The sequence below is a fragment of the Apis mellifera genome, linkage group LG13 (genome assembly GCF_003254395.2).
Source record: "Apis mellifera strain DH4 linkage group LG13, Amel_HAv3.1, whole genome shotgun sequence".
Lineage (NCBI taxonomy): Eukaryota > Metazoa > Arthropoda > Insecta > Hymenoptera > Apidae > Apis > Apis mellifera.
The window spans coordinates 3,386,097-3,409,333 of record NC_037650.1 but is presented as its reverse complement, the minus strand read 5'-3'; the positions used below and the strand labels follow the sequence as shown (position 1 = coordinate 3,409,333).

The 23,237-nt window shown below is 48.3% G+C and overlaps 1 protein-coding gene across 3 annotated transcripts in view; it reads left to right on the top strand.

Moving 5' to 3' along the window:
• The window catches only part of LOC100577045, a 57,404-nt gene extending 40,357 nt beyond the window's left edge, over positions 1–17,047 (top strand). For 2 of the 3 annotated variants that reach the window (XM_006558529.3, XM_003249275.4), the window contains exons 5-8: positions 7,759–7,944; positions 12,325–12,508; positions 12,574–12,866; positions 12,960–17,047. In XM_006558529.3, the coding sequence (XP_006558592.1) occupies positions 7,759–7,944; positions 12,325–12,508; positions 12,574–12,866; positions 12,960–13,505 (1,209 nt within the window). In that variant the 3' untranslated portion in view covers positions 13,506–17,047. The remainder of the gene's footprint in view (positions 1–7,758; positions 7,945–12,324; positions 12,509–12,573; positions 12,867–12,959) is intronic. The other variant, XM_006558530.3, reaches the window with a different exon arrangement.
• The last annotated feature ends 6,190 nt before the right edge of the window (positions 17,048–23,237 follow it).

The following is a 23,237-nucleotide window of genomic DNA, read 5'->3' as shown; positions in this document are numbered from 1 at the left end:
GATCTATTCGACGGGAAAATATTTGCCAAGCGTCTCCGTCGTGGCCGGCGGCGGCGGCCGTTAGGAGAGGAGAAATTCGAAAGTAGAATGATGAATCGGAGAGGTGGACGATCATGGTCAGACACACGGCCGGGTGGGGAGAGAGAGAGAGAGAGAGAGAGAGAGAGGGAGAGAGAGAGACGGGTCCTCTTCGTGGGCGTAACGTAAACACTCGTCCGCAGACTAAGCAATCGAGGCGCGATGCGTCTAATCTTGCGCCGCGGCCTCGTCGCTACACGTAATACACGTAAACCGAACTCGTTTATGCACAGCGTCTCTGCACGCTTTATCATCGGCCGCCGTTTCCGCGTTTCCAGGAAACACTCTCTCTCCCTCTCTCTCTCTCTGTCTAATAGTCGCCAACGCCGCGATAACGAAAATCGAGACCGCCTCGGCAAGATAAAAATGAGAAAGAAGGAAGGAAAGAAGGAAAGAAAGAAAGGAAGGGAAAAAAAAAATTCCTATCCTCGACAAAATTCCTCGTTTCCCCCTCGTTTTCGAATCGACGCCGTTCAACGCCGATTCAGCTCGAGAAGTTGTGTTTCTATGTTTAGCGCGCAAATTCATGACTCACCGCGAATGTGACTCAATCTATTCCCCCCTCCCCTTGCTCTCCCTACCCCCCCTCCCCCCTCCTCGGTATCAATTGACTCATTGTTTAAAGCTATACTGTATCAAAGGTGGAAGAAATTAAACCACTTAAGCGGCGATTGAACGAAACCAGATCGTTCGATTCGGGTTCCGTAATAAAATCACTACGTGTGTCCCCTCCCCCCTCTCCCCCTTCGTAGGATCGGATAAAAACTTTTCACTTTACTGCCTCGCTCGCTCCGTCTAAAAATCGAATCAATCGTTTCTAATTTTTTTAATTAATCGTAGCTCAAGTGGAGCGATTCGACGGACACGGTTGTCGATTGAATGGGTTCCTGAATGAGGAAATTCTTAAATGTAGGGCAGGGTTGGCAAACCGTTGGCATACCGTTCCAATGCTTGCGATCACGAGTTGGGAAACGTTTTAATCCACTTTGGGAGTGTCGGTAACTTTTGATATCGCGCAACGACCTCGAGGAACCGCGAGCCAGCTAGCTCGGGGACTCGGGAAAATTGACTTGGGTAAACAAAATTCCTCGAATGATGATAATGATGGGCGAGAGGGAAGGGGAACTCGTTCGTTAATCCGTTGGTAAAACAAGAAACACGGAGCTCTTTTTACCAAGTTTGCTAGGAATTGAAAACTGATTGAATATTTCTTCTTCTTCTTCTTCTTTCTCGGGTAAGGAAGCGACTCCTCCTGGTGACGAAATGTCATTTCGAATGCGTATTTTTAAGCGGACGGTGTTGAAGAAAAAAAGAAAAAAGGAGAAGAACGCCATTAGATCGCGTCACTGCTCTCTCTCTCCCTCTCTCGATTCGATTCCTTTCGATCCGCTTGACTCAGCCCCGCGTCTGGCCGCGCTAGGCACGACCTTCGCGCGGTGTCACTAACCTATGTTATACGCTGCGCAACTTGCCAAACCAGACTCCGTCTAATACGTCCACGGGGCTTTCGAGCCCGCCCATCCGTAACAAGAAATTCGCTAACGCATCGCCGCTCGCCACTTCCGCTTGCCACCGCTCGCCTGCCCACCTTGAACCTAGGCGAGGGGCAACCTTGGGCGACGCGCGCGTAAGCGAGCTTAGAATTATCGCCCGTCCTATGAATAGAAGAAATGGGCAAGGAGGGGGGGACGCGGGACGGAAATATCGGGCGGTTAAATTGGAGGCGATGATTCGAAGGCGCCGCCTTCGAAAAATTTCAAAAAAGATGTTTAAACTTTGCTCGCGGGAGGAATCTCGTTTTAAAATAAATTTTCTTCGAGAAACTTTGAAAAACCTGATCGGGCCTTCTTTGTCTCTTAAGAGCTTCTCTTAGAGAGAGAAATTATGGAGGAGAAGGAGGAGGAGGAAATTTCGCGCGTAATAGCGAGATTCTTCTCGAAAAGTTTCCCATCTTGGAAGAGAGAGACAAGATAATCTTTTCGAGAAGATAATCGAAAAACTGGACGAGAATATTCTTCGAATAATCGTCTCGTCCACGTTGCGAATTTTTTTTCGCCGTGACAGAGAGAGAGAAAGAGAGAGAGAGAGGGGAGGGGGCCGCCCATTTGCAACGGACGTTAGTCCGTGGGGTCTGTGACCAGCGGTCAACGACGAGGATTAGACTCAAGGCCGAATTAGAGCGACAGCGTTACGTCCGTCTGTGACGTGTTGTTCGGATGGAAAACCGGGCCGAGTTTATCGCAATCGCGCGTTAAATGGAAGGCTCTGGAAACGGGATCTATTTTTAAGAAAAAAAGAGAGAGAGAGAAGGAGAGGAAAAAGTTGGATCGCTCGCAGCCACGAACGAAAGGCGTGGCTATGCAAGAGAGATAATCTTTCGAAGGAAAGATTTCGCCGATTTTCTCGTTTTTCTTTCTCTCCTTTTCGCACAAATATTTTTATTCTTTTACTTTTTCTCTTTCTCTCTCTCTCTCTCCCTTTTTTCTTTCTTCTTCTTCTTCTTCTTTTCGAATCGCCGCTCGACCAGCCGACCTACAGTCACCGCCACGATCTTGAGGCACGATGGATCGATGGATCGATCGCCGGCCCGGTTGCGTAACGAGAAACCGCAGGATTTCTGAATACTCGAAAGCACGCTGTTTACAGCCTACGCGATCGTGTTTATCGCGTGACTTCATTCACCCGTCGAATGCCTACCGTCGACTATTTTCATTCTTCGAACTGGCTTCGAGAACTGTTGAACTGTGTCGCGTCGCACACGGGGCCGCGTTTCACACGCGTGAAAACACGAAATAGCTTGGGTGGTCTTGCGAGAGCTCCCCGCCAGGAGGGAGGGAGACGAGAATTGAAAGAAGTGCAACGGCAAAACGCCGCGGTGCAACGTTTCAAACCTCGGCTTCGATTCCTCGGAAATTCACCGAGCGAGAGAACACCATCGGTTTTTCGACGAGTTTTTGTATTTTTCGAGAGCACAGATTTTTGACTCTTCGAGATCGCTCGGTGGCAATTTCTCTTGAGAGCGGATGAATGGGAGAGGGGTGGGTGGGGGGGGGGAGGGAGAAGAAAAGGAAAGAAAATGACGCGGAGAGCCAGCAAAGAGAGCCGAGTTGTCGAGAGACGGGTAGGTAGGGTCTGGCTCGATCCGCGGCAAAAGGTGAAAGGCCTGGTATATAGGACACCGGCCGGCCAGAAACTCGTCTACGTGGTATCCTTTTCTTGACGGTACGCGTCTACAGGACGCGTTGGAAGGGAGAGGATCGCGAGGCGAGGGGGCCGGGGAGCGATCTTAGCCGAACCTTTTATGGGGAAGGCGAACGACCATCGAGAAATCGGAACGCGAAATCGCTCGACTATGCTCCTCTCTTCTCTCTTCTCTCTCTCTCCTCTCTAAAAATCTCTAAACGAAGAAAAAACGTGATCTTTACTTTATCATTCTTCTCGAACAACAATTATACATTATCGAAAAATTGTACAATTATATGCGAAATGTTTTTCAAATTCGAGGCAAAATAAACGAGGAAGGGAAAATTGGAAGCGATTCTCCAACCGATGGAGATGATTGGATGATCTTGGACGAGGCGGGAAGCGTGCCGGAATTCGAAATGGAACTGGTCGCGTTCCGATCGCTTCCTCGTTTCTCCCATTCTCGCGGGAGGGAATCGACTACTGGCGATGAGGTCTAGGGACGGGGGGGATGGCGCGTTTAGCAAAGCTGAAAAAGATCGTGGATGGACGGCCGTTACGACGTTACCAAGAGCTCGTACGAGCTACGCCGGTGCGAGCGATCTAACAGAAAAGGAACGGGAGAAACGCGCACCGTAGGAGCAATGCCCCTTGGGTCAGGGTCAGTACCCTTTGGCACAAGCCACTCGAACCGCAGCCACGCACGTACACGCACACGCGCCTCGAACTCGCGCCTCCACACGCGTATACACACCTGTGTATACAGCCATCGTGTTTCGGCACCGATAACCGAACCCCCGTTCCTCCTTGGGCTAAGAGAATTCGTTCGCGTCGTAGCGCGTCGATTTTGCGGAAATCGAACGCAACGTTTCTCTCGTTGAGCGTACACATATATATATATCTATGTATATTGTTAGAATCGTCTTGTTATGCAAACAAGCACGCCTAGATTTCGATTCTCATTCCGTCGTAGACCGCAGACGCGATCTGAAATTGTAATCGTAAACGTCGTCGTCATCCTCGTGCTGTTTCGAATTACCGTTTCTCTTTCTCTTTTTCTTTTTTTTCCTTTCCTACACCGATCCCTTCGACCGATGGTATCTGGAAGCGAAGCGCGTGAGTCCACCTGAACGGCTGGTTACCTTGGCCGACCGGTCTAGGAATCTCTAACGACTGTCTAGACCGTGTCTAGCCGAGGCGAACGTGACTATCAACTTTTCTATCGCTCTTCCCGAGGTCGTAGCCGTGTAAGTACGAACGTGAAGGTATTTCGAGGTCTCTTTGCTCGTACTGCGCGGCACCCACAGATTTCTTTCTTTCTTTCTTTTTTCTTTTTCACGCGCGAATTTTCGTAACTTATTTTATCATTCACGAATTATTACGATAATTGGAATTCTTCTACGTTAATGGATGGAATAAATCTATGTATGTAATCCTCGATTGCCGGAATCGATAACAATCGTTTGACAATCGTTCAATTAAATCGGAGACGGAGTTGGTCGCCGTTGGTTGACACGTTGGTGAAATTTTACACGCCGTCGCCGTATAAAAATGTAATCACAAGCGGTGCGCGATTGTATCGATCCGAATCAATCGTCGAATCCGCGATGCGCGGAAAAAAAATATCCGCTTCGTTTTTTCGCTCTCGAAAGAAAGGAAGGAAGGAAAGAAAGAAGAGAAAAACTCGCAATAAACTCGACGACCTTTCCACCGCCTTTATCTTTCGCCGACGATTACGCCCGATACCGTACCCCCGCATTTTAATTTTATTACCCTCCCCCTCCTCCTTTAAGACCGCATTATCTATCCCCTTCCTTGCGAAAGGCATAAAAGGCGCGGCATGTATCTCGGCGTCCGCATACCGAGGATTTCGACCCCCTCCCCCTCCGATAACCGTTCCGATACCAATTAAATACGGAAAGCTAAGGTTTTTTTCGAAGCTAACACAACCCTCCCCTCCCTGAAACGGAACCGTATAATCAGGTTTAATCGCGTTAATCCCTCGGATCCTGGTTTCGGCCAATTAAGATGATACGTGCCCGCGCTTCGAACCTGTCCCTCCCTCTCTCTCTTTCCCCAGTTTCTTCGAATCCAAGGATCCTGCGATTCCAGTAAGGGTGAAGGGAGAGGAGAGGATGGTCGAGAAATCGATGAGAAAAAATTGCGAAAATTTCCAGCAAATTGTCGAGGGCGCTAACTTTCTTATTTTCGATCCGAGAGGGTGATTAACGAGGGATCATTTCTTCTCGCGTAGCTGATCTTTGAAAGAAAATTCAACTGTGACAGAAAGAGAGAGAGAGAGAGGAGTGATCCACGAGATCATCCGCGAAAAACTTATTAATCTATTCGAATAGAATATTTCTTTTTGTTCTCCACGAAAAAGGAACGAGGGGAGGAAGATTCGTGGGATTATTCTTTTTCGTACACGTGGATGAGAAGGAAGGATAAAAGATCCTTGAATAAAATTCTGGATATTGAACGGGATTGAAATTTTAATCGAGAAACTCTAACTCGGAGAAACTTATCGACGAGGCTCGATCGACCAGTTGCGTTACATAGAAGAGGCACGCGTCGCGTGTTCCGTGAATCGACGGTATCGTTATGTACATTCCAAGAGAATCGTGCGAAGAATGGTGGGAGGGAAGGAGGGAGAAGAGATAAGAGTTTGCGGAAACGTGGGAAAAACTTAGGCTCGTTTCGATGCAATTTATTTTTTTTAAATATCTGGATATTGGGAAGAAGGGACAAACACAATGGGATCGGAGCAGAGATGAATTTTAAGCGTGGTTTCGAGGTAATCGGAATAAAGGGGGTAGTTAAGAGAGGCCGGAAATAATTTCCCTCTCGATATCGTCTCTTTAACGAGCCCTCGATCGTGCCCCTTCTAAATCAACGACGATCATCGAGAGGCAATGAACCAATCAGGGACGGGGAGAGGGTTGAGAGTAAGGGTCGCGCCTTATCATGAGAGGCAAAAGACAAAGGAGCCCCACTCGGAACGGCCTGCATTTTACGATATTTATCCATTTTCGAGAGAGAGAGAGAGAGACAAGAGTCCTCTTCCTTTGGAAAATTTCTAAAGAATATATCAACACTTTCTCCAAACTCCAAGTTTGATATTAAATTTTTATCGACGCGCCAGCTGCGCTTTTTGCTCTCCCTTCTTTCCTCTTCCTCCTCTTCTTCTTCTTCTTCCTCCTCCTCCTCCTCCTCTCTCGTTGCGTAATCCACAGAAGAAAGATGAAACGGGTTTCTTTCTCGACGTCGACAATACGAAGTGAAAATCTACTCGTTACTCGTTCGTTGTTCGTTAAAGAATAATATAAACGATTCAACATTCTCCAGACGTCTCACTGGAGAGGAAGAAAAAAGAAAGAGAGAAAAGAAATCCACCGACCAGTTAGTTTCCATTTGTCGACCGTGATTTTGCGAAAAAAGAAAAAGAGAGAGAGAGAGAGAGAGAAAGGAAAAGAATTTCTCGCGCCGATATCCGCCCTTTGAGGAAAGATTAAACGCGATAAACCAACCGCTCCTCCTCCTCCTCCTCCTCCTCCTCGGTTAGCTCGATTCTCGTCGATAACGCTAGCGACGTCGACGATGCTTCTCCAACGAACCCGTCTCGCGTGCCTTCTGATATTTCATTCTCCGGTTATCTTGCTATCCTTATCGGACGTCGTACTTGCCGCGTCACCCAACGCCCATCACCGAGTTATCCTTGGCGAACGCCACCTAACCTAGGAATAAAAATCCAGATAGAAATAAAACAGAGAGAGAGAGAGAAGAGATCCACTCGTCGTTCGAAAACTTGTCCTCGATCCGCCTCCGCCGCGTACGAGGAAGGGAAACACGATGATAAATTTCTGGGAGGAAACGAAGAACCGCGGCTCCTTGACGGATAACCGCTCTTCCGTTATTCCGAGATCCGTTGCAGGCAATTGTGGCTCGCCCCAGACTATGCATCCGTCAACCACGGGGTTACAAACCTACGTAACCGTTCCTCTCTCGCTCTGTTGACCCACTTCTCTCTCTCGAAAGGAAAGAGGTAAAATTCATTTTACCGAAGAAATCGGTACTCGTTCTTTTCTTTCCTTGGAAGGAACAAAGGTTGAACGATCTCTCTCGGAAAATAGGCAGGGCTCTAACCAGGCGGAGGAATCTAACGAGAGATTGTGCAAATTCTCGGATTAAAAAGTTTTAATCGCGCTTGGCGAGCGAGCGAGCGGCCCATGAATCTCTTGAAACTTTGCGACCGAACTCCCACACGATTACGTGTTCGTAGAAAACGCGAACTCGGCCGACCGGTTTTCGGTTGCTTCATACGTTTCACCGATGGATATATATACGTGTGTGTGTGTGTGTGTAACAAGTTTGAGGGGGAGGGGAGGTGGAGAGAAGTCGATGCTTTTGGAATTATTAATAGAGTTAATAGGGGGAGCGGATGTTTCACATTCCTTTTCTTTTCTTTTTTTTTTTTTTTTTTCCTTCTTCTCGTTTCAGCTGGTAAACGGCCTCGATAGACCAAGGTACGTTTGCGAGACCGAGGTGATGGAGGAGGTGAACGTGGCAACCGCCACCCCCGTCGAGTACACGCCCCCTGGGAACACGAATAAAAATGCGAATGGGAACATCATCACCCTCACCTTGAAAAACAACCATCTTATCGTAGAGACGGAGGAGAGAGCGGTAAGTAATCGAATATTCTGTGTATTCATAAATACTCCCGTACTCCGATTGGGTATTCGATCGTTTCTCCCGATTGAATCAAAATCTATTTATCGAAAGGGTATCTTCTCCATAATTAAACGCGAAATTTCAATCATTGGCCTGGAAATATAGAAAAAGGGAGGCACGAAGAAGAAGAAGAAGAAAAGAAGAAAGGATCTCGAGATGTGGAAACGTAGAAAATCGATTGGACGTGTAATTCTCTTGATTGATAATCGATCCACGGTGCGGCCCCTCTTTGACAGGGATAACAGGCTCGCAATTATCGGGGGACTCGCCGCCGCGGTCCCTGTAAGGTCGAAGGTTACCAGGCAATTTCGCCTCCTACCTCCTCGCCGTCCTACTTACGGGCTCACAGACTTATCCCCGTGGAAGCTCATCTCGTCAGAGAGTGGGGGGGTTTCCGAGTGGCGCCACTCCCTTCGTCCTCCCTTTCCCAAATTTCATCGAAATTTCGACGAAATTTTTGCGAGACAATCCGCGGGAACGAGAGGAGGGAGGGAATATTGCTCGGTCGGCGATAAACCTGGAGGGGGAGAAGAACCTGTTGCGATTTAATTCCATCCCGAGGAGAGGAGAGAAATTTTCTACGAAATTTTCCGCGCCCTCGAGCTCCAGTTTCTCGATCAGCTTCTTTCCACTCCCTACCCTTCTTTCGTCCTCGTTGGTTCGCGCGAATTTTCAACGAAATTGCACCCTCGAAACAGGTCAGGGAACAAGGAAAGGGCGTGAATATCCCGGATCTCCTACTCGTAAATGGCGCGTCACAATTCGTCCGTTGTTAATCAAAGGCTCGGATAAATGAAACGAGTCGAGTTTCGATCCAGAAACACAGCGAGAGGATGCAATAGAATTTCCTCCAACGTTTCCGCCGGCGCGTTTTTTAAGCGACGCGGTGGTTATCGGTCCGGATATCGGCTGGAAAGAATGGGGAGGATTATCGAGGGGAAGAGGGTAGAAGCCACGATAAACCGGTGGACAACCGGTTTCCAATGGAGGAAGGAATGTTTCGAGTTGGAAACAGTAAGCTGATCTCGTGGCGTGCAAGTTTGGGGTTGACACTGTAGAAACTGTGAGAGGGATGGGGAGGGGGAGGGTCTCTATTGTCGGAGCCAAGAATCGATACGATATCGTTGGGAACGATATCGGCTTTGCTACCTCGACAAAGGTAGTGAAAAAAGAAGAAAAGAAGAAAAGGAAAGGAAAAAAAGAAAAAGGAAGAAGGAGACGCCGGCCTGGCCGAAGCAAACGAATCTCGTTGTCGTTGTTATTTCAACGACGACAAGCGTCTTAGCGCGCTTCCTCTTTAAAGGAATGCAAAAAGCGCGCGATCCGCTTTGTTCCGGATAAGGGGTGGATGCTCGGCATGCTTGGACGTAATACTTGGCTCGTGGCCAAGCTGCGGTGTTCACCCCGGGTCGCCGTGGAATACCCTAGCAATTCGAGAAATACACTATCGAGGCACTAAGTGTGCTTCTTTTCCTTTTTCCTTTTTTTTCTTTTTTCTTTTTTTTTTTTCTCGAACCAAGCGCGCCATCGTTCGTGAAAACGTCCGGTTCATTCGCCTTTCCTTTCCTTTCCTTTCCTTTTTGCGATAGAGGAAAATTGATCGTATGGAAATGGGAATTATTTCTTCTAAAATACTTTGGAAAAACACACACACATTCGAGAGCAAGGAAAACTCTTTTCCTTTCACATGTTCTTCTTCCTTTCAAAATTCTTCGAGTCGATAACTGATAACGCGAATCGCACTTGTTGAAGAAGTGCAACAACGTGTTGTATTGTTTAAAATTTAAAATATTCGCGAGACGAATTAGATATAATAGTATAAAGATACCTTGAAAGTTTCCGGAAAGGCACAATTCGAAGGCGTAGATCGTGAATTTGAGATACGGTTATTGGGGAAGGGACGGAGAAGTGCATTTGCAACGATTATTATTGGTGTTATTTCTTTGGTCGAGCACGATTTCAACGAGAAGAAACAGTTTGATCAATTAAAACAAGGACGAGACGGATTCGTTTCGATTAAAAGCTCGTTCGATCTCGTTTGAAGGATATATAAAGAAGAGAGAGAGAGGAAAAAAGAAATTTGGGTTATAAAAGGTTATTAACTAGTGGACGTAGTATAAATAACGGAGGCTGGAAGGGGCACGAACTACGCGTCATCCGTTTAGTAGAGCATCCGGGATCAGTAACGCGTGATCGGTAATCTCGCACCCTTATTATGCATCGATTAATTTATCACGCGGAAGATTAAATTCTCGGCGAACCGCTCTACCATCCCCCACGAGGAGCAAACATTTTTATACGACGATACATAATATCGTGCAGATATTCCTTCACTCACAGTGTCCCCTTCACTCTCCTCAAATTTTCCTTTCCTTTTTCGATTTGCATCTCAATTTCAATTTCCTTCAACAGGAACAGCCATCCCTCCACCAGGTTTCCCGGATAAACAGGAATCTCGTACGAGCTATTACGTTTCGTCGATGGATCGTGAAGTTCAATGTTTAATAATCGGAAGGGCCGAGAGCAAGGCCAAGGTTGTCCCCATGGATTCACCATGAGGAGGAGAGAGAGACACGATTATCCTCGTTGGAAAGAGACGACTCTACCAAGACGACTCTCTCTCCCCCAAATTTCGAGGCTCTTAAAGCGGAACGAACGTCGACCCATTTTCCTTTTTTCGAACGGCTCACCCTCTTCTCGTCCCCCTCGAACACTTTGCCCATACACACGTACGTGACGGGTCTCTCCCTCCCTGGACGACTCATCACGAAAGTTTTCTCTCTCTTATCACCCGTCATCGCGAGATCTGCGTCTCTGGTGGACGATTCCTTTCCCTGGATCTATCGTGGCACAATTTTCGGGGGCCACGGTTCGTGCGAGACTCGACGCTTACTACGACGCCTTTGGGACTAGGTTTCCTCGAGGAGAAGCGAGAAATAGAAGCCACTTTGCTTTCACTGTCGCTTCACCCTCTTTGTCCCTTGCCTGAGAAACGAGGGAACAGGTTAAAAAGGTGGTTATCGGCTCCCTTTCTCCCTTCTTTTTTTTTTCTTTTTTTTTCTTCTTCGCCCTCCAAACTCTCGACGCAAGTTTCTCGACGAACTAAGGTACGCCGCAAGCTAGATGCCACAAACGATTCGTTGCTAAAAGGCTTTTTGCCCCTTTCGCTACTTCACCTTTTAAATTAACGTCTCGAGGATCTAGTTTCGGAGTGAGATTCTCCATCTTTTGAGATTATATAGGGTAGTTGGACGAGTAGTAGATCTCTCTCTCTCTTCCTTTCTCTTAGTGATTAGAATTTATCAGGAAAGAGATCAAACGCCCGTCCGATCTCAAATGACAACCCCCCGTATCGAATCGATCACGAAAAAGTTTCTTCGATAAAGATTTACGATTTTGGAAAGAAGAAAAGATTCGATTGGGGTTGTATTTTTTGATCAGGGCTCTCAAATAATCAAATCAATTTGATATATATTAAAAAATTCGAATGGCAAACTAGAAGAGGCAAATTAATATTAATTTGAACTCGAAAGGGAGGATTTTCTGATTTCCAGCGCTTCGATAAAGTCTACGAGTTCTTGACGGTTGCTCGAAGAAGCTTGCGCTCCCTTCCCGACGTGGCCGATAATTCAGAACCGCGTGGGCGAGGGGGAAACGGAGCGAAACAATAGCGAGAACTAATTCTGCGGTCCGTCGACCTCGAGTAACTTCCATCGCGGTCGAATTTATACACGACCCGCGGCAACTGGTAATACTGGAAGCATCGGCTACGAAATTCATAGGGTGGAAATTAATTTGCCGGTCTCTCGGCGCGAGCCTCATCGATCCTCCGCTCCCCACCTCTTACACGGAGGATGTAATATAATTGTTCTTTTCTTCCTTCTGTCGTCCGCCTCGAGCGGATACACGAGGAATCTGATCGAATTCGTGGAACAGAGATCGATTTCTCGTTCTCATGAAGGGAAACAACGCGAGGAATCGTTTAAGATTTCCTCTTCTTCTTCTTTCCACCCCACTGTCGCCTCGAAAACGAAGGGTGAAAAGAGCTGATGATGCATCGAGCTCGTAATTGCGGGATGCTTTGAACCGTACAGCCTGATCACGTTGCACCGTTGAAATGGCAGCGAGGGGTCGAGAGGTGAGATTGCGAGGCGAGTTGCGAAACGAACCTCCCTAATGACACCATCATTCGTCAAACGATCAGTCTTATTCCCTTCTCCCTCTCCCTGGTAACCGATTCCACCGTCTTGATTAATACCTCCTAGCCGTGGAAAAGGAACAAGTTTAATTTTCCTTTTTTCTCTCTCTAATTCTCGTTCTCGTCGCTTTCAGGTGACGATGGAGGATAACAAGAATCGCAGGTACCAGGACAACGGGTGCTCGTTCGTGGTCGAGGTGCAGCCGAGCTATCAGAACGAGGGGGCGGAGGCGGCCAGCAAGGGATCCACGGACGACGTGGCAGCCGATCAGCAAGCTCTGGTTCACAGGGAAGAAATAGCCGAGGATCGGACGTCGGGTACGTTTTTTTATTATGAAGAAAGGGAAAAGGATTCGTCTTTTTCACAAAATATACCGCAACAGGTTTCGAAAACACGAGGCTGTTCGGGAGCACGAACACAGGATTGTCGCAGTCGGATCTCTCCATCTCTAGCCAAGGCTCGGTCAATCCCAGCTACCGTTACGGGAATCAAATGGAGTACGATTCCGGCCACTTGGGTTACCCCATGTACGGGGGTAGTTACGAGTCGGACACGTTATCCCGGAAATTGGAGGGTGGCTCCAAGTGGGTGGAATTCGACAAGTCGCCGGACACCGAGAAGACGTTGGTGTCGAAGACTTGCGGCTTGGAGGCAACGAGGGACGGCGAGGAGAGTGTAAGTGACGAGGGAGGGGGAAAGAAAATAGAGTAAAGATTCCATGTAGCCTTATTCTTTCGAAAGGAAACGAGATATTTTCGTACATTTCAGCCGTCGATGGCCGGGAAACAGAACAATCTGGACGTTTCTCAGGGGTCGGGGGGTTCGATGGACCAACAGGATTCGACGGACGCGAGCATTTCCACGGACACGGTTCGCTCGAATCCAAATCTGCAGGTGAACGGCGGGATCCCGACTGAAGCGCAGCAGAGAGCCGCGAGCAACGAGGTGGTCGGAGGGAGGGCGGCGGAGGCGAACAAACCCGTGATAACGGGTGCGTTGCTCAAGGACGACGTCCAGGAGGACGCTTTCCAGGAGCAGCAGAGGAAACTGGGTAACGGCACTCTGACACCTGAGCACAAGGATGGCGAGAGGGTGGGGAAGAAGGCAGAGATGTTCGTGCCGAGTCACAAACGGAGCGGAAGCATCCCGCCCCGATTGATCGAGGAGAGCCTCGAGTTGGAGTTGGAGCCGAAGAAATCGTTGGACATTTACAGCCAGATAAAGACAAGCACGAAAAGCATACTTCCGGGACTGAGCCCCAAGTTCGAGCTTCTTCAGAACGAAGTGAGCCCCATCGAGGAGAAGGAGAGTTAATGGGGATGGGAATTTCTTCCTCGGCCATTTTCAATTTCGAGGGATTTTTTGCTTCCCACAGAATCGAGAATATGATAGGAGAGAATGTGTAATCTGCGAAACGATTTTTCTACGAAAAATTTTGAAAAGTCCTTCGAGGGGTTTCTCCTCCCCCCAAACACCACCTCTTCCCCTCGCCCTCCCCTCGAATACTCGCACAGAGCGAAAATCAAAATTAGACCAAGGCCGAGTCGCGAGTCCTTTCCGATGGAAGAGGGAGAAGAGGGGTCCCTCCATTCCCTTCCCAGTCGAGAACGATTTTTATCTATGATAAAATTCCAGGAGGAATAAAGAAAAGCTCATTGTAGATATCTCATCAACTTCGACGGATTTTACCCGGCTCTTCTTTTCGAAGGAAGGGAACGTGATCGCGAAAATCGCGTAACGAAACACTTCGAGTAAAACTAAAAAGGTAAACGTCGCTCGAAGAACTCTTCGAAAAAAGAAGAGGAGGAGCGATTGAAACGGAGAGAAGAGGAAAAGAGAAGGCCAGAATTTTCAGAATTTTCCCCGCCACTGATGAAAAAAAGAATCACCAGTAGGTGGAAAAATTGACAGGGTTGAAATTGGATCAGTATCCAAGGACAAAAGGTAAACCGTACCGATTTGGAACCGACGAGTTTGTATCCCCTAACGATTCTAATTCCCTCTCTTCCACCCCTTCCCTTTGGATAAATTCGCCAAAGCGAGGAGATCCACGGGGGAACAATCGTCGACTAACGAACTCGACGCGCCGTGTGTGCGACGCACGCCATAACCGAGGAGGGGAGGAGATGAGAGGAGGGAGGAGTCGTCGAGAGGGTCGACGATTATCTCTGGAAAGTGAACGAGATTCTTGGCGCATTAAGTTCGTTTTTTTGGAAACGAGGGGAGGAGAAAGAAAGACGAAACCGTCCTGGGATGTTTCGATTTCCCTCCCTCCCTCTCTCCCCCATGCTATTCGTTCGAACAGTTTCGAACACGTCGGTCTGATTGAAGATTCTTCGAGCGCACGTCTCTTCGTACAACTCGTCTGCATCTATCCAACTATCCGCGCCACGAGGGATATTATATCGTATTATACGGATACACACGAATTTTTGTAAATTGATTGATGCCGAAGGGAAATCGTATCCCGGATATTTCCGTGGGGAACGAATTTGTTTAAAAAAAAAAGAAAAAAGAAAAAAACAGAATTTGCTAAGAAATTTTCTATCGCGAGAAGAGGAGATAAGCACAAGGAGATAATTAAGAGGGAGATAATTATCGCAATCGTGTGGAACGTTTTATTATTATTATTAAGCGTCCATGGGGATGACAAAGTAAGAGTCTCTCTCTCGAACCAGCTCTTTTTATCTGGAAGAATAATTCCAGTTGGACGACGGATGAATGGATCGTAGCCGTAAAAAAAAAAAATCATATATATATATATAGTTGAATCAAACGTTAAACGCGATGAACAAGTCGGGCAGAGAGGCTTAAGATTAACGTTAATATACGTGGATTCTAGTGCCAAAATAGTTCCTTAAGGAGGTTTCTTCTCGAGGTTCAACTCGACGAGACGACGTATTTGAGAGATACGATTATACTCGATTATATTCTCATTATTATTATTATTATTATATTATTATCATTATTATTATTACCATCATAATTATTATTACTTGTACGTTTCGATGCAGATGCTGCGTTACCAATATTTCAGATTTTATACGTTAACGTTAACAGAAGTTGTTGTTGATTGATATTGGTGCTATCGCGTATGGATCTAGATCTAGATAAAGGAGGGACCGTATACGTCCCCCTTTGAATTCAGCCTCCTCGTTACGAGACGAGAGACTCTCCCCCTTCCCCTAATTGTAATTTTCCAAATAGAAGAAGAAGAAGAAGAATTTCCTTTTTTTTGGAAGCGACACTCTCGCGTTCTTTTTTTTTTTTTTCTTTCAACACACCAATTGACCAATTGAATTGAAAACGAAACGGGACTCGAATTTTTCAAACAATTTCGAGATTGGTAGGAAGGTTTCACGGGAATCGCTTCGAAACAAGAGACGAGAAACAAAAACCAAAACCCGTTAGACGCGACTCCTCGCCTGTCATTCGATTGCCATTGTCGAGCCCCGAGCCGATAAATTGCCATTGCCACGATGAAAAAAAGAGAGAGAGAGAGAGAGAGAGAAGAGAGAAGAACAAAATCCCTTACCGAATAAGGCAATTATTCGCCACGTCCACGTAAAGATAATAGAGCGTAGCTATCATCTATTTAGCGATTAAGTATCGTACGTAAAAAAAGAAAAAAAGAGAGAGGAGAAAAAAAAAGAAACTTAGCCATAACCCGCACACGAGTAAAAAACGGAAATCGATTCATTATTTCTCACGAACTTATCACTGCGTCTCTCCCGCTTTCTAACGAAGTAAATCTAGTTTCCAGATTTAGTTTCTCGTGTGATTGTTACTACTACTATTACTATTACTACTATTACTACTAGTACTATTACTACTACTGCTACTACTATTACTACTACTACTATTAGGTGGTATTAGAGGTCTAACTCTGTGGACAAGTGTAAATTTTATATAAGACCTGAATGTCTCGCGTATTTCTAGAAGTATTCTCACCACACCGTAGCTCCGTCGACGGCCGATCGTTCTCGATCCCGATTTCTAAAAAAAAAAACATTTCTTCATAACAACGCGTTCGAACAACGTTCGAAGGGGAATCATAATTACGTGTGTGCGTGCGTGTGTGCGTGTGCGCGTGCGTGTATGTGCGTGTAACGTTTCGAGATCGGCACGAGAGATCGATCGTTAAGACGCCGCACTTCGTTTCCGAAGAAGGGGGAAAGAAAAGAAAGAAATCAATTCTCCACTCTTCAACGGTATTATTCTATCCGCATCGCGAATCATCGGTTCGTAAATGGCATAATTTAGAGATAAATTACTCGTAGAGACTCGTCGAAGTAAGGCTACGATTAAAGATTTAAACGCGGATCCCTTCGAGACGGGGGATCTCGACACACAACCGTTCCATATGATCAATTATAAATTCGAATCGTAGTAATTAAGCGAGCGAGAGAGAGAGAAAATGAGAAAGAAAGAGAGAATGAGAATGAGAGAGAGAAAAAGATAGAATTTGAGCTTTTGGACGATATCGAGCTTTCATGGATCATGGATCAAATTTCTTTTCTCGTTTCGCATATTAATAATAATAATGATAATTTTTCTCGCACCGATCCCCTCACATCAATTTCGGTTTTTCCTTTTCCTCGCGACCTCTCCTCCTCCTCCCCCCTTCCCCTATCGAGGGATTGGATCGGAACGAATCGAAAGTAATCTCACATTTGTCCATTTTTGTCGTGCCGCATACGTACCCTCTAACTTGTAACTCGCTGAAGGCGCACCGCGTAAAAACACTCTTTTTTTAGAACGGACATTGTGTGGACATTCATTTCTTCGCTAAAATACCACCACGTTGTATAATTGTCAATTTATTTTGCAAAATAAAACAACTATTGGACACGGAATCCATCACCGATTGTTGAACGATCGCCCCGTTCATTCCAGTCGAAACGTTTCTCGTTCTCCCAATCATCTTCCGCGTTTCTTTTTTTCTTTTTCTCTACGTTCGATGATTTAATTCTCCTCGAGGAGGGATCTCTGATATCTTTCTTCTTACCTTCGTGATTAACCGCGGAGGATAACACATCGCGTCGGTAACGCGCGAGGGTTTCGTTAAACGAGCGAGGATCAAATGGATCTCGGTCGGATACAACGCCATCCTTTCCCCTCGGAAGGAGAGAACTCCTTGGTAGTAGGGTTGATCGAGGGGGGTCGAATCTGTTTTACTCGCCGCTCCTCACCCTCGATGCTTCCCCGTTACGCCACCTGGCGATGGAGCGAGCCGAGGGGGGGTAAAATCGCACGGCCTCGACTGATAAAAACGGGTTTCCCCGTCCATCCGGGGGGATGGAGCGGGGCGGTGGGGGACGCGAAGGGAAACGGAGGCGAGGGTGGCGGCGCCAACGGCGAATCCGGCGAAACGCGAAATATCACTGAATTATACATGCGCGTTTTTAATTCGGTAATCAATAGTAAAAACCGCTAATATATCCCCACCATTTTTCCGCTATTTAGAATTCACCAATGCCCATCTGCCGACAACCCTTTCCGATCGCGCGTGGGAGGAGCCGCCAAATACTGCCTCTCTATTCTCGCGGTCGATCAAGGGATCTCGATTTTTTCTCCTTTTCTCCCTCTCTCTCTCTTTTTTTTCTTCTTCTTCTCTCTCCCTTAACGCGTCAAACGCGAACGCGAGATTAAAACGGACGAGACGAGAAACTCGAACGATCGGAAATCTTCGAACGTTCTTATCGTAACGTGAAACGGGTCTTTTCTTCTTCTCCCTTTTTTTTCTTTTTTTTCTAAATCTTAGGAGAACCTTTTAATCCAAATTTCCAAAAGTTTTATATATATATACACTCGTCGTTATATATTCGTATCGTCGCGCGAAAATTGAAAATTCGTTTCAAGGCTTTTGATGCTCGATCAATCGCTCGATGATCCTTTATCCGATAATTTTCGTCCAATTATCCTCGCGAAAGGCACGCGAAGCGAGCAAGCAGTAGCACGTACAATCGTAATTGCCTTTCATTAGAGACGATCGACGGAGAAAAACACGGAGGATCAGATCGAAAAAAACAGTCTCGTTGAAACCGAATCCTTTCAAGAATCCTCGATTCTTCTCAATCCCCATATTCAAAATTTCGCCAAGAAGGGAACGGTCAGAGAAGATCCTCGCCCCGTAGGTTTGGAGGAGAAGAGCAGGGGGAGGGGGAGGGTCCGGGCGTGTGCTCGACAGGGGGGAAAAAATTCGGCCCGCGCAACGAATTCGATGACGGTCCCGGCCGACGAACTCGGCGACGAACTTTCACACCATCACCCGCCGTCCCACCATCCGCCACCAGGAAGGCGGCTGACGCAGGCCGCGCGAATCGAGCGAGGCGGGACTGCCCACCGACGCACGGCACCGCGCTCTTGGCCAATTATTTTTACCCGTGGAATCGAATTATCGGGCGCGGCGATTAACGCGGATTTAATCGCACCACTCGTGTCGTCCTTTCGCGGCCGAGCGAAGGAGGACGGACGGACAGAGGGTGGCCAGTGTGGGGCTGGGGTGGCGCGAGGGGGGAGGCGCGGGAAGGCGAGGGGGAGGCGAGAGATAGAAAATAGAAGGAAAAAGGGGGCGGCGTAGGGCGGGGGTCTGCGATAGTCTACGCGTGGGTGACAAGAGCGCGAGGCTAAACAGGAGGGAGGGGAGGTTAAGGGTGAGCGGGATTCGGGGGAGGCGGATGGACGGGCGGACGGACGCGGGCCAGATATCGCGTGGCTGTGCAGAAAGAAAGAGAAAGAAGAGAGGGTGGACGGAGGGAGGAGGGAGGAGGGGGGCGGGGGACGGGTGCGCTTGAGCGTCGGTACAGATACGGCATTATGAAAACACGAATGTACTTTTAAATCAATACCACCATCGCATTGTAGGGAGTACCCCGGTGGTGGGGGCGCGGCACGCTCGCATCCCGGAATACGGGAGAGAAGAGAGAAGAGAGAGGAGAGCGGAGAGGAGGAGGGGGGGAGGAGGCAGAGGGAAAAGGGAAAGAGAAGTGGAAGAAGGAGGAGGAAGAAGGTCGGTGGCGCTGCCGCGGGAATCGCGGGAGTGGAGCGCGAGGGTGGTGTGATAAAAGGATAGGCACCGCGAGGGTGGTGTGGGAGGCATAGGTGGCAACCCACCCCGCGACCAAGAGAAACGATTCAGCGACGGGTGAAAAGTATATACGAGCGGTTGGTTTACGGTGGCGGCGGAGGCGGCCGATGCTGGTAACGCAGTACGAGTAACGGCTCCTCTTCGTCGTCGTTGTTGTTGTTGTTGTTGTTGTTGTTGTTGTTGTTGCTGCTCGCTTGGAACGGGGGTGGAGAGAGAGAGAGAGAGAGAGATGACGCGTTTTGAGCAGAGAGCAGAGATCGCGGCCGTCCTCGACGAGGAGGAGAAGAAGGATTCTTCGGGGTGGTCGGTGACTGCGGGACGCGCGTCGTGCCTCGACCGGCGTTAAGTTAATCGCCGATTCGATTCGCCCGCCAAACCGCAGCATCCCCGCCGGAGAGATCCTTGGCCGGAGCCAAGCGAAACGGGAAACGAGAGACGTTTAGAGACACCTCCTCCCGCCCCGCGCTCCGTTCCCCATCGATCGTGTTTTCCCCGTTGAAAACGAACGAAATTGGGACGAGTGGAACGAGATAGGGAACGCGGCGGCAAGCGCTCGAAATCGATTTAATTCGGTCAGCTGGATTTTGATCGATGCGCGACAGAGAAAGTATCGGGGGATTATTAAAAAATAGACGAGAAAAAAAATGGGATAAAAAACAGAGGGTGAATAAAACCAGAGAGGGGGAGGAGGAGGGAGAGAGAGAGAGAGAGGAAAAAAAAAGCAGAGCGACGAAGGTTGCTTCCCACGCGATGGTACACGGGCAAACGCGAACAAATTGGCAGAGAGGAATATTTATTTTCAATAATATCGATGTCGCGATTCTCGATGTACATTTCGTAACCGTTTTAATACATCAGCGACCGGCCAATTTATACGCGACGCGAAATTAGAGTTTACGTTAATTATTTTAATTGGTTTTGCTAATTAAGCACGACCATTACGTAGAACCGGACAATGGTCACAAAACGGACGTATTATTTGCTAAACACATTATCGTTGTCGATTGGCACGTCGGAGCGGACGAGGTTTGTCAACCGGCCGGTCGATCATCACCCATCATCGGTCTCATCGCGCGCGGATAATTACGCTGATTAGACACGATCCTCCGTCTACCCTCTACCGTCTCCTCACTCTGTCCATGGAATTCGTCTTCCCCTTCCGACTCTATTCGCCGAACGAATAGAACGAATGGCAAATCGAGGAGAATCAAGATATCGTTTCTAACGACACCCTCGATCGAGAAATCGAAAACGAGAGAGAGACTACACTCACCCTTTCGCTCGACAAGATCGACCCTTGTTTACAAACAGGACACGCAAGGTCGCCGATCTTGGAGGGATACGAAATAGAACCCCTGTCCCATCCCTTTCGCCGCCAAATTCCTTCGCCAGAGAATCCTGGATCCATTGCTGGTTTCCCGAGTATATACCTAGGATGGCGATGATGTGACAACCCCATCGCCTAGCTTCTTATCCGTTAACGGTGATGCGCGCTCGTCTTCGTGGCGGTAAACACACGGCCGGCCGGTCAGTCAGCCAGTCAGCCAGCCAGCCAGCCAGCCCCACGGACACACAGCCCCGCTGCATGGACAACCGCACACGCCCCGTACACACGGCCGCACGTGGAAAGGATGATGAAAGCGTGCTCGGCCACCTGTATGCTTTAACCGTGGATCGAACCTTACCTGTTACTCGTCCGGCGCACCGAGGCGGTAGTCGGCCCGAGGCCCTCGACCGGGGATTTCCGTTTCCGGTTAAAGACACCACTTACCCCGATTATTCTCTCCTCCGTTCCGAAGAACGAAACTCGAAATTCTATCGCGCGATTTGGAGTTGTTGTCTCGAGATGGAAGGGGGTGGAAGGGTTTATTCGAATTCGACGATCGAGTATAGGCCGGCGAAAACTTTGGGGGGAAAAGAAGGGAAGAGGAGGAGGAGGAGGAGGAAAAGGAGGAGGAGGAGGAAGTAGGAGGAGAAAGTATTTCCGGATGGAACGAAGCAATTTGACTAACAAATCGGATCACCGACGACGTGCCGATGGAAAACGTTTCGATTTAACGAATGGTTCGCCGTTACGCGAGGGGGGAGGGGGCGGGGGTACAACAGGTACACCGATTATCCTTTCCGTTTCGCGGCCCCGGAATCGAGGCGGCTTGTTCTCCCTTCGATCGCGTGTATGCAATAATATTTCGCGTTATACGCACCGCGGCTACAGCGGGATTAAATCCGCCGCCCGTGGTCGCTTGCAAACGGATTTTAACGAAATTCCACGGCGAGAGAGCGACGCGGTGAGAAAGGAGGGGGGAAAAAAAATTAAATAAAATGAAATAAAATAAAATAGAATAAAAAAAAATGAAAAAAGTAAAAAAGAGTGGGGAAAAAAAAAGATAAAAAAATAAAGTGCAACACGCGCGGAGGAGAAATGAAGCAAGGAAGAAAAAAAACCGGCGGCAGCGAACGAGAGAACTGACGGAGAGACGGAGAGAGAGGCACAGAGAGAGAGAGAGAGAGAGAGATGCGACGACGATCGAGAGAAAGTGTATCGATATACGGAACTGCTATTTCGAGGCGGTTTTCAGTGTTCGAGGGACGCGGTTGCTGATGAGGGTGGCGGTGTTCCTAGCGGGGTCCCCGGGCACGTGGTGCTACTATTGATTTTAATTTTAGTGAAAGAGGTGGAAAAATTAGAAGGGTGGCACGAGGAGGGCTGACACACGGTAGGAAGGAAAAGGGAGGATGGGTGAGAGAGGCGGAGGAGGGCGAGCGAGAGATAGAACGGCGAAGGGAGAGAACGCGAAGAGGCGAGCGGCGTAGGGTGAAAAGAGGAGAGAGAGAAAACGAGTGGCCGTGTGAGAGACGCGGGATGGGAGGAAGGGAGACGGAGAGAGAGCGAGGGGGAGAGAGAGAGAGAGAGAGACGGGGAGAAACGGAGAGAGAGAGAGAGAGAGAAGTCGGGTGAGAGCACCGCTGAACAGTTTCGCTTTCATTTCCCTCTTTAGCCGAAGGCAAAGGTAGTCGCTTCGAGGATGGGAGGGATCCCGATGCCCGAGGGAAGGCAAGGCAAGGAAAGGAGGCAAGGAAAGAGGGTAAAATCGTATCACTGGAGGATGAGAGAGTTAGAGAGAAGGGAGGGAGCGAGGGGAGAGGGAGGGAGAGAGATAGGGGGAGAGGTTGATGGAAGAAAGATACGGGAACTCGGTTAGAAAAAGAGAAGCGGAGGCTAAAAGGAGGGTGGTACTGTTGAATGAGAGGGTGGGACGCAGGGGTGCAGGGCTCGCGAAAAAGAGGAGAACATACCCTCGACTGTGTAAAACACAGAGGTTCGCGGTGGCGAGGCGAGTTCGTGTTTAAAAAACTGCCTCTCCCTCCCTCTCTCCCTCTCTCTCTCACTCTTTCTTCCCTTCTTTCTCCCTGCTCCGCCACCGCCACCCCCTTCTTTTTTTTTTCTTCTTCTTCTTGCCTCACCCCCTCCCCGTCCCTTGTCCTGGCATACCGAATCTTCTCGGCATACCCTTACCCCTTTCACCCCACGTGGCTCTATTCGTCAGCAACCGAGGACGACCTCCGCGATAATTCTCACCGCGCGCTGCTCGACCCTCGCGCGCGATTTTCCTTTCTTTCCTCCCCCTTCTATCTTTTCTTTTCTTTTCTCTTCTTTTTTCTTTTCTTTTCTTTTCCATTCTTCTCCTCTTTCCTCTCCTTTCCTTTCTCCCCCACCTCCTCCTCCTCCTCCTCCTCCCTTCTTTTCTTTTCTCTTCGCTATTTTCCACGGGCAGCGTGGAAATACGCGCGCGGCATGCCGCGGATCACGGACAAATGCGTGGTTCACGGGTGCACACGCGTAAAGTGCACGCGTGTTCCACGCCGAGGAACGAGAAAGCGAGAGTGAGAGGGTAGTAGGGTAGGTCGAAAGGGAGGGTAAGGGGATATATATAGAGAGAGAGAGAGAGAGAGAG